Source organism: Hordeum vulgare, chromosome 2H, assembly GCF_904849725.1.
Source record: "Hordeum vulgare subsp. vulgare chromosome 2H, MorexV3_pseudomolecules_assembly, whole genome shotgun sequence".
NCBI classification, from domain to species: Eukaryota; Viridiplantae; Streptophyta; class Magnoliopsida; order Poales; family Poaceae; genus Hordeum; species Hordeum vulgare.
This window is the reverse complement of record NC_058519.1, coordinates 440,768,301-440,783,998: the sequence shown is the minus strand read 5'-3', so window position 1 is coordinate 440,783,998 and position 15,698 is coordinate 440,768,301. Positions and strand designations below refer to the sequence as shown.

Genomic DNA, 15,698 nt, shown 5'->3' with positions numbered 1-15,698 from the left:
CATTTCAAACATGGTGGAATGAATTCTTCATGAGTGGAAATGATCCATTGAGCGAGAAGAGAATCATTTTCCCTTTGAAGATCATCATGAGACATTCTTAGTTTCTCAAGATCTTGCTTTCTTTAAAAAATTCATAAGAAAGTTTCTCATGATCAGTGAAGAGAGTTTCATGACGACTTTGAAGGCTTTCAAACAAAGATTGAAGACATGGAAAGTCATAAGTCAGAGTTTTTGTCCGATCCATTTCCTCATTCAACAATTCATCACTTTTGTCTAGCAGTTTCCGAAGCTCTTCAATAGCATTTTGTTGCTTAGTGGCAATATTAGCAGTTTGTAGTAGCTAGGTTTCTGATAATCATCACGTTCATCACTTGAATCAGATGAGGAAGCTGATTGAGTACCATGGCACTTATTTCCAGGAAGCAATAGGTGGGGGCAGAGTCATCGTCGCAGTCGTGAGTGTCGTTGACAAAATCATTTTCTTCAAGGTTGAAGATGGACTTGCTAACGAACGCAGTGGCAAGAGCTAGGCCTGCCACGCCAGACTCTGACTCCTCTTCAGATCCTTTCTCTTCTTCACATTCTTCAGATTCTTCCTCCAAATCCATTTCCTTTCCATAAGAGCCCGAGACTTTGTGTAACTGCTCTTCTTGTGTGATGAGGACTTTGAAGATTTCTTCTTTTTCTTCGAGTCATCAGAACTGTCATCTTTGTACTTCTTCTTTGATTACTTTACCAAGCAAGGACAATCAACAATGTAATGTCCGGCTTTATTGCATTCGTGACAAGTTCTTTTCTTGTAGTCCTCACATGAGGATTCTTATTTCTTCACATCTCTTCTTGAAGATTTTCCAAACTGACAACTTCTGGAGAACTTCTGTAATTTTCTCACAAGCATTGCAAGTTCCTAACCAAGTTCTTCAGCGTCACCAAGACTGCAATTAGGTTCTTCCTCTTCAGACCAGGAAATTTCCTTTGCTTTCAGTGCACGATATCTTCCATAGCTTGGCCCATAGTGATCTCTTTTCTCAGTTTTCTGGAATTCATGAGTATTGAGTCTCTCAAGAATATCAGCAGGATCTAGTGATTTGTAGTACCCATACTCTTGAATCATCAAAGGAGGTGTATCGAATGAGATATCAAGATATCTCAACAACTTTTTCACCACCTCATGATTTGTGATGTCAGTGGCACAAAAAGCTTGGAGCTCATTGGAGATGTCAGTGAGGCGATCGAAAGTTTGCTGAACATTTTAGTTGTCGAGTATTTTGAAGCGATTGAAGAGATTGTGAAGAACATCAACCCGAGAGTCACGTTGAGTTAAGATTCCTTCGTTGACCTTGGACATCCTATCCCAGATGAGCTTTGCATATCCCAAAGCACTCACTTTTCCATACCGACCTTTGGTGAGATGGCCACATATCATATTCTTTAATTGAGAGCTGAGTTTCTTGAATCTTTTCACATCAACAACGTTGATGGTTGGGGTGACGGAGGGAACACCATTTTTCACAACATACCATATATCATTGTCAATTGCTTCAAGATGCATGCTCATCTTGTTCTTCAAGTAGGGGTAATCTGTCCGTTTAAAGGTAGGACAACCCGCAGATTCATTTATCATACCTGCTGTCGACATAACTAAAAATCCAGGTGGTTAAACCAAAATCACATAGAACAAGGGAGTACCTTGCTTTGAAACCAATTCAAAGTGCGTTATATCAACTATAGGGGGGCTGAATAGGTGACTTTTACAAATTCGTAGTGAGGAATTACTCGTTAAGGAAATTGCTAAGTGATGAAAATACTAGTGGCGGAATAAGTACTCAAGTGCATGCATAACATAGGAGTATCGTATTCATCGTGATGAAATGAAACATACACAAAGCACATGTAGCGTGTAAACATGATAAGCAGGTGAACAACAAGGTGACTGAAGGATTTGAGATGAGTAAATTGAGATAGTCTTCAGTCAATGTCTTCAGACAATACTGATCAATTTCATCAACAAGTACTTGAGGAAATAAAAGCCGAGGAAATAGAATGAGGAGCTCAATGAAGAAAGACCAAGGTCAGAGAAGAAACAAATAGGTCACACCATCGTGTTGCAGAAGTGCTAGAGAGCTCCAGCCTCGCCGCATTTGCCGTAGAAGAGATGTCAGGTGGCACCGCGTAGGGCTCGAAGGATATTTCCCAAAGAAGAAAGGGCTCTCACAAGCGCATTCGCCTCAGAGGAAAACTGGACAAGCTCACAGTGCTGGATTCCTCAGCCAGCAACGACATGCACGCTGAGCTCGATAAGAAGGACAAGGTGATCGAAAGCTTGGTGAAGCTACTCGAGAGGAGCAACACCTCGCTTAACAAGGCGGCCGTCTTCATTGTGAAATTTACGAGCAAGAAGGCGAAGCTCCACAATGAGCATGAAAGCAGAAGGAGTTGACCGCCGCCTAGAAGAAGCTGCATAAGAAGAAAAGTGCCTCAGCAGGTAGACTAACATACCTCACCGAGGAACTTTTGGAAGACTTGGCGAAGCTCCATATCTAGAACGAGGGGTTGGTGAAGGAATCCATGGCTCATGTCAAGGAAATTCATGCATACATGAAGGAGAGAACCGACACTCTCCAGGAAAAATCTCGCGCCATGGCTGCAATGCGGAATATGGTGGAGGAGACGAAAGAGGAGATGGAGGTCGTGGAGGCGATGAAGAAGGATATTGAGGAACTCCAATCCGAGCAATCCATCAAGAATTAGAGAGCAGCAGCTCAGATCGTTGTTTGTGTCTTCCTTTTTATGCTCTTCCTTCTTCTTTTGCCCGTGTGTTTGGGGAGTTCCCGCATGTGGCATTTTTAATTATCCTAAATATGTAAGAACATTACTATCTTTTCCCATTTGAATTTTTCATTGTATTATTTCTTTGTAGGTACATGTATATGAGTTGAAAATAGGTGAAACGTCATGTTCTCAGCGAGGCACGAACAAAAGAATGTTTACTGTGAGCGGATCAATGGGATCACAAGCAAACTAATCCTCCTTCTAGGCGCATTAACCAAATGATAAAGAGCGGATGTGCCGCCATTAATTCAGAAGTTGGAGCAAGGCGGGTGGAGGGTGGAGGTAAAAGCCTTGCTTCCTGGTGAACATATGCAGTAGACTTCTTGCATGCACCCCGCTGAACCGGCACTCCGGATAGCTCTCATGCATCTCGTCGAGCCTGCACGGCACAAAGCTCTCATGTGTCCCATTGAGCCTGCATGGTGGACAACTCGCAAGCCTCCTGTCATCAAATAGCTTCCCGCACGGCGCCCCCTATGAAGTAAAAAAAGTGGGACACATGGAACCATGTAAATGGTTATCAAAACACACATGATTCATGTAATACAACCGTTTGCGGTAATAATGAAGCAATTATTTGTTCCAAAGTGTCTATGTTTCTAGCTAATTTGTGTGCCTTCTCAAATTAGAAAACATATGGTATGAAAGTTTGTTATATCGACTAGAGTGGGGGGGGAGGGGGTGAATAGGCGATTTTTACAAATTCGTCACTCAAGAATTACTCGTTGAGGAAATTGCTAAGTAACAAAAATACTAGCAGCAGAATAAGTACTCAAGTCCATGCGAAACATAGCAGTAGCATATTCATCATGATGAAATAAAACATACACAGAGCACATGTAGTGTGTAAACAAGATAAGCAGGTGAGAACAAGGTGACTGAATAATTTGAGATGAGGAAATTGAGAAAGTCTTCAGTCAAAGTCTTCAAAGAGTAATGATCAATTTCATTGACAAGTACTTGAGGAAATAAAAGAGTTGAGGAAATAGAACCAGGAGCTCGATGAAGATAGTGATTTGATGACCGAGTTCCAACAGGTGTGACAGTTGTACGTCATGTTTGGAGCGGCTTGGTATTTAAACCAAAGGACACACAATCCCAGGATACATAGTCCTTACCATATTGTCCTCGAGCTAAGGTCACACAGACCTTGTCCAACACTCATGGTAAGTATTTAGGGAAGACTTCCAAATCCTCACAAACTCGGTCACCTGACAATCCACAATTTACTGCTCGATGCTCTAGAGCATTGACGCCTAACCTACTAGAAGATACACAGTCTTCAAAGGTAACAAGCATCGGTTCCAAATAGGAACAGTCTCTTTAGTGATGCTCAATCACTTTGGGTTTTGGTTTTGGTTTGGGTTTTGGGTTTTTCCTCGCTGATGATTTTCTCTCAAAGTCCTCGGAGGATGGGTTGCTCTCAAATGACAAGTCTCAAGTTCTCACTCGGAGTAGCCAACCCGCTAGTGGTTGTAGGGGGGCGGCTAATTATATCCAGTGAGCAACCCCGACATGATATGACATAAATGCCCCCTAATGATATGACTGTTATGTGGATAAGGTTTTGGGGACAGCTGGCGCAAAGCACAACAACAGACGTAATTTTCAAACTTTGAAAATCCTCAGATCTATCATGTTCCTCACTCGTAGGTAATTAGCACTGGCGATATCCTAACTCCTCAGCTAGATAAATTTCTTCAGAGACCAGCAGAACTTCATCTTTGTTACTAAATAAATTGAATCAACCGCAAGAGATTTCCGAAGGCTTCACTCGAAGGATTGATTATGTGTAGGCTTTGAGATGAGCATCACTTGGATTTTTTCCTTAGTGTTACCTCGACCCCATTTAATAGTATTCTGTTCCTATGACTCAAAAGAAGGAAATGAAACTATAAAAACAAAAGTCTTCTGTAACATCCCAAATTTTGGAATGTTAATAAAATTATTAGGTTGATTGTTTGTTTGTTTGAGTGATTGAAACTTGAGTGAAATTTGAAACTTTTCAGAACTTTTGAATGAGAGGGAATAAAATGACTTTCCCCTTCTCCGGTGAATTCAAATTCAATCATTTAAAAGCAAAGAGAGAAGATGACATGACTTCTTCAACTATAAAGAATTTGAACGGAGTTTGCATTTGAATCCTTTCAAATATTTTCCCTTGCTTCTTTATTTTTCTTCCCCCAGAAATACCCCGAAAAATAAATTCTTGCAAGCAAGAAAGAGCGAAGGAATATGAACCTCCAAAACCAGGGGCATTTTTGAAATATTTTGAGACAGGAAAACCAAAATTTATATTGAGAAAATAATTGCAAAAAGAAAATAAAGCCTTTAGAGGTTTTTCTGAAAAAAAACATTTTAAAAAAGTTTTTATTTTGGTCTTGGAAAAATGTTAAACGAGTAGAAATTTTTTTCCTGAAAATTTTGGTATATAATACCCCTGTATTTATTATTTATTTTGTTTCCTTTTTATTTTTAATACTTGCTGTTTTAAAAAAAAACTAAAACAGGAAAGTTTAAAAAAAAAGGAAACTCGCCCCGGCGCTTAATAACCGGCCCACCTCCCGCCTGGCCCGGGATCTCCCTCCCCTTTCCATTTCGGTCAACCGACCGCAACCCACCCGCACCCCTCTCGCTGATGCCCGGGGCCCACCGCCCGAATCCCACCCGAGCTGATCACCCCTAGCTCTCTTTCCTTCTCTCCCCTCCCGGCCTTCCTTTCCCCAGCCGACCGGCCAGACCTCGCCGGAGATGCCGCTCCTCGCCGATCTCCTTCCCCTTCTAGCCCCCTCTCTCCCCCAATAAAGCCCGCACCCCGGCCCCCTCTCCTCGCCCCGTTCCCCCTCCTCGCCGCCCCTACCCAAGCCTCGCCGCCCCTGCCGAGCCCTCGCCGGAGTCGAAGCTCCCCGAGCCCCTGCTGCTCGCCCCGGCCTCGCCTCGACTCGCTGCCGCCGCCATTGGACGCCGGAGCTCCACCGCCACATCACCGTCGTCTCGGACACGCCGGAGCACGCCGGGCGCCGCCACCCCGACTCCACCCTCGCCTCGGCTCGCTGGAGAAGAGGAGCACACCGGCAACCCTCTGTGAGTCCACCCCCATCTCCCCTTAGCCGTCCGATTTGTATTCGACGCGTTAGATTAGATCCCGAGTACCCCTTCGGCTTTAGACAAAAAACCGACACAACTTTTATTCACTTAAGATTAGGACTTTTACTTATATTCCGGCCGTTTGTTAGAATTCCTCGCAGCAAACATCTTAGGACCAATTAGGGAGCGCCACGTGTACACAGTGTCCAATTAGATTCAATTTTTCTTTTCTGTTTTAATTCCAAAAACAGAGAAAGTTCTAGTTTTGTTTGGCTCATAACTTTTGATATAGAGATCCAATGAGGTTGAAACTTGTTCCAGTAGATCACAATTTTTCTGTAGTTTTTAAAAACATATAATTTGTCTATAAGTAATGCAACTAGCATCAACTACAAAGAGTAATTAACACTACTAGAAACCTTAAAAGTACCAATTGGAGTCGTGAGACGGAGATTGGTTACAAGAGATGAACTAGGGTTTGGAGATGAGATGGTGCTGATGAAGATGTTGATGATGAGTAGTCCCCTCCTATGAGAGGAGTGTTGGTGATGACAATGGCGACGATTTCCCCTTCCGGGAGGGAAGTTTCCCCGGCAGGACGATCCTGCCGGAGCTCTAGATTGGTTCTGCTCAAGTTCCGCCTCGTGGCGGCGACGATTCCTCCCGAAAGCATCCTCTTGATTTTTCTGGAACGAAACCCTCCTTATAGCAAAAGAGGGGAGCGAGAGGGCGAACAGGGAGCCCACAAGCCCCCTAGGCGCGACTAGGGGGGTAGGCCGCGCCTAGCTGGCTTGTGGCCTCCTCGTGGCTACCCTCTGGTATTTCTTCGGCCTAGTATTTTTTATAAATTCCAAAATAATTCCTCGTTGATTTTCATGGATTTTGGAGTTGCGCAGAATAGGTATCTCAAACTTGCTCCTTTTTCAGGCCAGAATTCCAGCTGCTGGCATTCTCCCTCTTCATGTAAACCTTGCAAAATAAGAGAGAAAAGGCATAAGTATTGTACCGTGAAGTGTAATAACAGCCCATAAAGCGATAAATATCAATATAAAAGCATGATGCAAAATGTACGTATTAGTGGCCGTTTGTGGGAATTGGAATTTTGACACCTTTGCAATCTTGCATGCTGAACTCTTTTTTAGGACATCCTTGAGGTATTTCTATTGAGAGATGAAGATGTCGTTGTGTTGTTGACGAATTTGAATACCTAGGAAGAATTCAAACTCCCCATCATGGACATTTGATGTTCCTCACCCATCATAAAGCCAAATTCGTCACTGTAACGTTCGTTAGTACAACCAAAGATGATATCGTCTATGTATATTTGACGCATGAATAGTTCATTGTCATAAGATTTTGTGAAAAAAAATTGGTCGAGTGAACCAGGTTTTGAAACCTTTCTTCATGAGGAATTCCTTCAAAGTGTCATACCATGCCCGAGGGGCCTGCTTGAGGCCATAGAGAGCCTTGTTGAGTCTGAAGACTTTGTCAGGATGCTTTGGGTCTTCAAAACCTGGGGGCTGAGCAACATATACTTCTTCCTCAAGCTCACCATTGAGGAATGCACTTTTCACATCCAATTGATATAAGATGATATTGTGATGGTTAGTATAAGCAAGCAATATATTCGCGTTGTTCTTGTTCAACATCAACGGCGAAGGCTGCACTCAGCGGGAAAATAAAGGATGAGAAACGCCACTCGGAAATTTTAAAGTGGCAATGGGGAAGCATTCAAACGCTCAATATACCTTTGAGATTCTCACAGAGTTCCATGCTGAAGTCCTCAACGAACTTCTCCAGCTCAGCTTTCTTGGCGGCGACCTTCTCAACATTGGTATCCCACTCGTCATAGTGCTTATTCATCTCGGCAAGCTCCGCTGTAGTGTTCTCCGTACCGGCTTTCACAAGCCGATTCTCTTTTTCCAAAGTTCCAACCGTCTTGAGCTAGGCCTTGACCACCTGGGTCTTCTGCTTGGCCTCCTTCCAAGCGGACGCGAGCTCTTCATCCCTCTTCTCGAGGGCATTCTTCATGGTAACTAGAGAAATGGAATTCTTTAGCCTCATAGAAAGGCGATCTGACAAGACAAACTCACCTGGATAAGAACAGATAACCAGAGCAGGAATCACTCGGATGGCAAAGAGCTTACCCTCAGTTGTTTGTTTTTCCTGCTCAAGTTGCTTGTTCTTGGCTTTTTCAGCATCGAGGCTCAGTCGGAGTTCCTGCAACTCTTTCTCCACGGCATCATCATGGCCCCTCATCCCACAAGCAGTCTGCCATCAACAAATACAAGTAAGGCATAGTATAATATCACAACTCTAAGACTACTACCAACTGCTTCACTCGACGTTAGCCTCGGGGACTACACCCAGTGGGTGCACTCAGCGCGCCCCCACTAGAGCGATAGAGGATAAGGGCTCTGCACCCGACCAACCTCTATCGATCAAGACAAGAAAATTGAGACTATCGTTGACTGCATTAGTCGACAGTAGCCTTAGGGAGTACACCAAGTGGGAGCGCGTAGCGCGCCCCCACTTGAGAGATAGAGAAAATAAAAGGGGCTCCGCACCCTACCAACATCTATTGGACATAAACAGAAAATAAGAGTACCACCGACTGCTTCAGTTGACGATAGACTCGGGGACTACACACAGTGGGTGCGCTCAGCGCACCCCCACTGAAAGCAAACACCCAGTGGGCATGCCTCCGAGCATGCCAACTCGGAATTCCCACTCGGTAACAGATTCAGAAACATAGGCATACGTGAAAGGATTCACCGGAATGTTCATTGCCATGGCTTCACTCGGGTCGTAAGCCTCCTTTAATCGCCCAACCATCACCTCCAGCTGAGGCAAGGCTTCATTGCACGCCTCCTCCTAAACCTCCGGGGTATGGTGGAGCTGGAAGATGTTGCGATCCTTGGGGAGAGGCAATGGAGTGGTCAGCGGATACAGTCCAAGTGACGCCCCAACCATGGTGGTCTCCTGCACCACGGGAGTCTTGGCCTTAATGCTCACTCGTCTGGAAGTTGGAGCCTGCTTCAAAACTTCTCCAACTATAGAGGGGATGTCGGCGTCGAGTTCAATCACATTTTGCGGCTCTACACATGCTGACAAGACATTCAAAAGGCCACTCTTATGGCCAAAACCCAAGTCTCGAATGAATCACCAGAAAAGCTCAAGGGTAACCTTTAGATGAAGCGACATCAACGTCGGTTCTACCTTTCTTAGAGGTCTTGGGTTCCAGTGAAGCAGTCGAAGTATCGGGCCAGCAACAGAAACAACAAAAATCCAATCATCACTCGGAAGATATTGCTCAAACTGGGATAAATCACTCGGCGAGAATGCTTACGCTGAAGCCATGGGTACGTTGACCTTGATTCGTGGCAGAACGGCCTTGTAAGGTTTGGAGCTTGTGATCTTAGGCTGCTTGGCGACCCGCTCTCGCACCGTCTCAGGTTCGCTCCGACCCTGTTTGGAGCTGCGAGTCGATATCGCCGACGCGCTTGGCTTCACCACTGACGGAGTCTTCAAGGCGCGAGCACAGACTCCAAGGTCCTGACGCGCCTTGGAATGGGTTTCGGCTAGAACTCGTTAGACGGAGAATATTCTTCCTCATCTCCGTGCTTGCTGTCACTCTCTTCTGTCTCCTCATCATTGCCGTCATCATCATCGTCGTCCTCCAAGCCCTCCGGGTGCTCGGTGTCCTGTTTCTCAGTGTTGCTCTCCACGTCAATAGGCAAACATTCAACCGCCGGAACGGAAATGAACAGCCCTGTAAAAGCCTCCCGAATGAAGAACGCAAAATCACAAATAGGAGTTGAAGCAACGAAGAAGTTCACTCGGTCGAGATGCTCGATAGCTTACCTCATTCGGTAGCTGCTCTGCCGAGAAAGGGGCACCTGCATGGAGCCTGTGAGATTGTCCCTCACCGGAGTGATGGCCCTGAGATTGTTCTCCAGCGCCTCTTCCCCAATCTCCTCAGGATGGGCACGGACTGGATCACTCAGACCTTCATATTTCCACATTAGATGGGCTCTGGCCTGGAGAGGCTGGAACCTACGCTGGAAGAAGACTTCCAGGAGGTCCATCCTGTTCACAACCTTTCGCGTCAAGGCAACTAACGCTATCACCAAGATATCTACATCGGTCTTCTCCTCCTTGGACATGGACAAGGAAGGAGCTGACTGGATCCTATCAACAATACAGGGCGGGAGGCCCGAATGACCCTCGCCCACTCGGATGTCTTGGCAGTAAAACCAAGAATCCTGCCAGTTCTTCACTGAATATGGAAAACTCATCTCCGATAAGCTCTCTTGCCCCTGAGATGAATATCTAAACCTCCACAAAGCTACACCACATTGGTACTCCCCTCCAATGGAGAAAAAAAATCGCGGTCATCACTCGACACGTGAACAAGCGCTTCAACAACCTCCAATGCAGGTGACACCCAAGGAATTTCTCGCACAGGGATACAAATGCGGCTAAGTACGAGACAATGTTGGGGGGATTAGGAGAAACCAAGGAACGCTCAGAAACCAAGGAACCAAGGAACGCTCGGAAAAAGGGGTGTCGAGGCAAGGAGAGACCTCTCTCGATGTGGGTGACTAGGAGTATTCGCTCGTTGTTCCGAGGCGCATGTTCTTCCTCGCTGTCTTTGGGCAGTCGCCAGCTCCTGTGGGTGATCAGGCCTTCACTCTCCAACTCCACAAACTGCCCCTGTGAGACTCGGGACGTCATCCAGTCGACCTGGATCCAGCCTTGCGGGGGCGCTCCGGGGCTCGAAGAGGATCTGCACGACCCTTTCTTGGCCCGCTGGGCATTCGTCGTCGCTCCTTTCACCATGGTGCGCGGTGGAGGAGTCGGGGCTGGGAGTCATCGGAGGTGGCACACAGTTCTCAGCTTTGGTGATGAGAGGGGGAAGTGGAGATGGAAATGACCCGGATCTGAGGCGTGGTTTCCTCTCCCGTCCGCCTCGTGCCTTAAATACCCAATGGTAAGATTACCCATCGAGTACTTCGTCGGCCCGAGGAAAATCCGCAGTATCCCGAGGATGGCACACACTGTAGCATGATAGCGACATCAGGGTGCGGAAATCGGTGCATCGCCCCATTACCTCCACTACCCGCGCCTCCGCTGTAACCGCTGCCCACGCGCACTACCTCAATTCAAGAAGTGGCGAAAAACCCGTTCCACCTCATATCCCGAATGGATTCTGTATCCACGACATGTGATGAGGTGGGACGAATGTTCTCTTCGCCCGTCCCTCCACGGGACCCTGAAAAACTCCGTAACTAATGAAGGCGACCTGATCGTCCTTACCTCGGTGCGAGTGGGTCCGTCCCAACTCACCGATTGGGTATTCAGAGATCAGAGCTCATGATTGTCCGACTCACTAAATCTATCTTCCCGAAAGATAGTCGATCACTAACAACTGCGAACATACATGTATGTTCACGCATTCGGGATTTATAACTCTTGAATGTGTAGAGGTTTGCCGAGAGTCCGAATGACGCAGCCCCGAGCTAGAACCTTAGCATCCCCGAAACACCAGAGACATCTAAGGAAGTCATTCACCCGGTCTACAATACCTCAACTGATTCGGGGGCTACTGACGGGGTTGTACATTAGGGGTAGGCCTACAGACCTACTTCCCTAGGCCTACCTAGGACCCCTTACGGACATCATTGTCCTTCAAGCCACCGGTGTAGTCTCGACCTTACTAGGCACTGCTTATTGTCACTCGGCCTGCCCGGAGTCACTCAGATCGCCTTGTGTCAGTCAGATGCAACCTGGCACTCGGACCACAGCAAGGCGATGGCACCGAAGACTCTACAACAGCTAGGGACTTATTCCATCACATGAAGTGTAGTGAAGACCTATGTTACCCGTAACACCACTCGACAGGGATAGAAGCACATCTCGTCATTTTTGCAAGAATGAATATCGTCACAAGTACATGTACAGAAGAGGTGAGTATGTGGAATTGGTTTACACTCGCCACAAGCTACAACATGAACATCTCAATACAACAATACATTTAATCATAATGTAGAAGAGAAGGGTTTGACTACGGACAAAAACAAATGATAGAAGAACGATGTCCATCCTTGCTATCCCAGGTTGCCGGCCTGCACCCATCCTAGATCGATGATGAAGAAGAAGAAATTCCAAATAAAACAATCATCATGCTCACGTCAAAGTAACTCTTTACCTGTACCCACAACTGGTGTTGCAGTAAACTGTGAGCCACAAGGACTTAGCAATCTCATTTCCAAAGGTATAAAGACTAGCAAAGCTTAATGATTGAGGAATGGTTAACTAGTGAGGCTGCAGAAAGCGAGTAAGCATTTATTTGAGGTGGCTAACTTACCAGTACAAGAATAAAAGAGGGGGATGATCTACGCATAGCGGGCGTGAACTACTAATGATAAAATGAATGATCCTAAACGCCTACTTACGTTAGACATAACCCCACCGTGTCCTCGATCGAGAAGGAGCTCACGAAAGAGATAGTCATGATTACGCACTCAGTTGGCAAGTTTAATTAAGTTTAATTCAAGTTATCTAGAACCTGGTGTTAAACAAGTTTCCAAGTTTGCCACATAACCGTGGGCACGACTTTCCCAAAGATTTAACCCTGCAGGGGTGCTCCAACTAGTCCATCAGAAATTGCCACAAGCCGCATAGAAAGCCTCGATCACGAAAACCGTGAACTCCTCGGATTCCTTAGTGGAAAACCTCAACTCTCAGAGGACCCAAAGTCTCAGCGGAATCCCAATGCACAAGATGTTTCATAAAAGGTAAAACTAATCCAACAAGGCCGCTCGGCGTGTCGATAGACCCGATAGGAGCCGCATATCTCGTTCTCAAGGCACGATCGGATAAGCTAGACGTCGGGTTGGCTGAAACCCCGGGTGACCAGGGGGCGTCGGACATCACTCAATTTGGACCAACACTCATGAGGAGCATTGACCCGGGGTTGATTAATTATCCACAGGGTCCGGAAAGTCCCTATGCAATTTTATTAGGTTATTAGGCAAATGTAGCACCAAAGTTGGGACTTGCCAGACAAGCTTATTTAACTAAGACGCATTATCAAGGGGGTCCCCATAACAACCCTGATCGTGTTAGGAGCGCTCAATTATGGAATATAACACCGGTAGCCGAAACTAAGGCGTCAAAGGTGGAACACAACACCAAGCTAGAAAGCCGAGCCTTCCACCTTTTACCAAGTATATAGGTCCATTAAATTAATTAGCAATTACAAGGTGATATCACAAGGAACCCATGTTATCACATGGAAGAAACTGCACCTGTAACTAGCAATGCTAACACATGGGTAAGAAAGCGGTAACATAGCCAATCAATGGTTAGTTAGGTTGTAGAAAGGTTGAAGGTTTCATGGCAATGTTGAGAGGCTGACATTTAATGAAAGAAACGAGACAAATAGCATGGCAATGATAGTAATGGTATCTAGGGAAATGATCATCTTGCCTGAGATCCAGGTTGGAAGAACAACGAATCCGTGAAGAAGACGGACCGACGTAGTCGAACGGATCCTCACCTTCCGACACACTTGCGGAACTCTAACGAGAAGAAGCAAATCGGAAACAACTATCAACACACGATATTCACCACAACACATGCACGATATGATGCACACCCTAATATGGTGCATGTCCATTTCAATTATGCAAGGAATGGCATGAAAATTCACAACAATCAAACACTACACATTAAGTGAAGCTCAATATGCAACGTGTTGCATATTGACGAAACTCAATATGCAAATATTTAGTGCACTCTTGTTTAGGTACACAACCAATTTAAAATATTATTATCATGGCAAGAGGTGAAGCATGTGATTCTACACGACATTCTAGTCGATTTACAAACAGAGATCTTTGAACGGAGCTATGGTTAAAAGATACGTGAAACAGATGATATTATGCCATGAATGCAATGTGCATGAAATTTTATGAAAACACTGGCAAGAAGGATATGAAGCATGTGTCGCCATGGCGAACGAAAGGGAACCATGGCGGCAAAACGGAAACGATGCCACGACAATGTTTCGGTCCTGATAACTCGATGAGATACTGGTGCCAACGAATTGGGAGCGTGTGCGTGTCATGCCAAGAATGATGGGGTGATACCATTACCGGGTTCTCATGTGTCGGGGGCACGACAAAAGAGGGACAACATGCAACTAGCATGGCATCTACGACACGGACAACTCGCCTCTCATACAACAATGCATTTGGTACATGGTTGGTCGTCTCGTTAGTAATACCTTCGAAGCCTGCATCTTCAAAGCGGATCGAGTCGTAGCGGTGTAGTTGTATATGGGTTATCGTGGACATCGTGGAAGTAGTGGTTCCTCCAACGATAGTTGAAGTAGTGGTACACGGGTCTTCGGCCACAGTAGAAATACACGCTCCATGCATGTTCAGGGTCGTCGAGGACGTCATGGAAGCAGTGGTACACGTGTCATCGAGGAAGTAGTCATGCACGGTTGGAGAGGTGCTTGGCGAATGGCGAATCCACGATCTTCGAAGGTCGACGGTAGTTGTTCTCGGTAAGCGCGGGCGCGACATGGGACTGGGGGCACGAGTCCGACAACAAAACATCTGAGGCAGCGGCTTCGACCGATGAGCAGACCATGCATGGCTTGGACCTTGGCTGATGCTGGGAGAGGCCGATGGGTCTACTGGTCTGTCACAGGGCGAGGGCCTTGGCATGGCTCGCGGGCTGGTGGATCTGGCCGGTCTAGGCAAGGAGGCGGAAGCTTGGCTGGGGCTTACACGCGAGCAGGGAGAAGGCTACGAGGCCCATGCGGTCAACGCGCGGCCGAAGAGGCGCGGTCGATGAGAGATGGCCTTGGCGTAGCAGCCCACGCGAGCGACCGCGCGACTCGATCTGGCGGTCAAAGCCGGATGCAGACGAACAAAGGAGCGTGCAGGGCCCCAGTCGTCTTCCCCGAGCAGAAGGCCAGAGGCGGACCAAATCGAGTGCATGGATGGGCACATCCGAGCTCCTGGAATCCATTCCGACGACGAGGCACCTTGTGGCGAGGACGGGCGACTCCATGGCGGCGGGCTCCTGCGAGGGGGAGAGAGAGCGTTGAGAGGGAGAGCGAGGCATGGGGAGGAAGGACGAGAGGCAGGGACGCATACCAGCAGCCTGGTCTCGGAGATCGATGCTGACGGTGGCTTGAATGGCAGACAGAGAAGGCTCGGCAGTGAGCTCTTGCTGATCCAGCAAGGAGGTCCTCAGGTGCACCACGCGCGGCGACCGAGAGTTGGCACAGGGACGAGCGTCTCCACGGGAGCGTGCGCAGCTGCTGGAGCTCCTGCTCCTGTGGTCGCGCGGATGAATCCCTCAGCGGGTTGGATAATGGGGAAAACCACGAGAGGAGGAGCAGGATGGTAGTTGGCTGACTCATTGACTGGATCGGGAGGCCATTGGCGCTAGCAGATCCCGAGGGAGTGGCGGCGCGGACGGGACAAGGGAGAGGATTTCTAGGGTTGGCCAACATAGGTCTAGGTGGTCTATAAATAGGAAAAATGGGTTTGGTTCGCACCCTTCAATTTCGATGAGACGGTCAAGAAAATAGGTTAGGAGAGTCCAATGAAAAAATTGAAGACGGTTTGCGGTAAAACGTGGTTGATCCGGATCCAATGGTTACGACCGTCCGGTTCGGGTCTCGGGAGGTTTTGGGCTAGATGCGTGCAGGTCGGTGCACTATGCATATGGACTAGGCAGGGAAGAGAGGGAAA

General features: G+C 47.0%; 1 protein-coding gene across 1 annotated transcript; it reads right to left on the bottom strand.

The window, feature by feature from the left end:
- Positions 1–13,991: 13,991 nt before the first annotated feature.
- Positions 13,992–15,472, bottom strand: LOC123430222. The gene is made up of 2 exons (XM_045114105.1): positions 15,096–15,472; positions 13,992–15,021 (listed from the first exon to the last, which is right to left on the bottom strand). Exons 1-2 carry the CDS (start codon positions 15,455–15,457, stop codon positions 14,742–14,744), a joined length of 642 nt encoding a protein of 213 aa, XP_044970040.1. The 5' UTR covers positions 15,458–15,472; the 3' UTR covers positions 13,992–14,741.
- Positions 15,473–15,698: the final 226 nt, after the last annotated feature.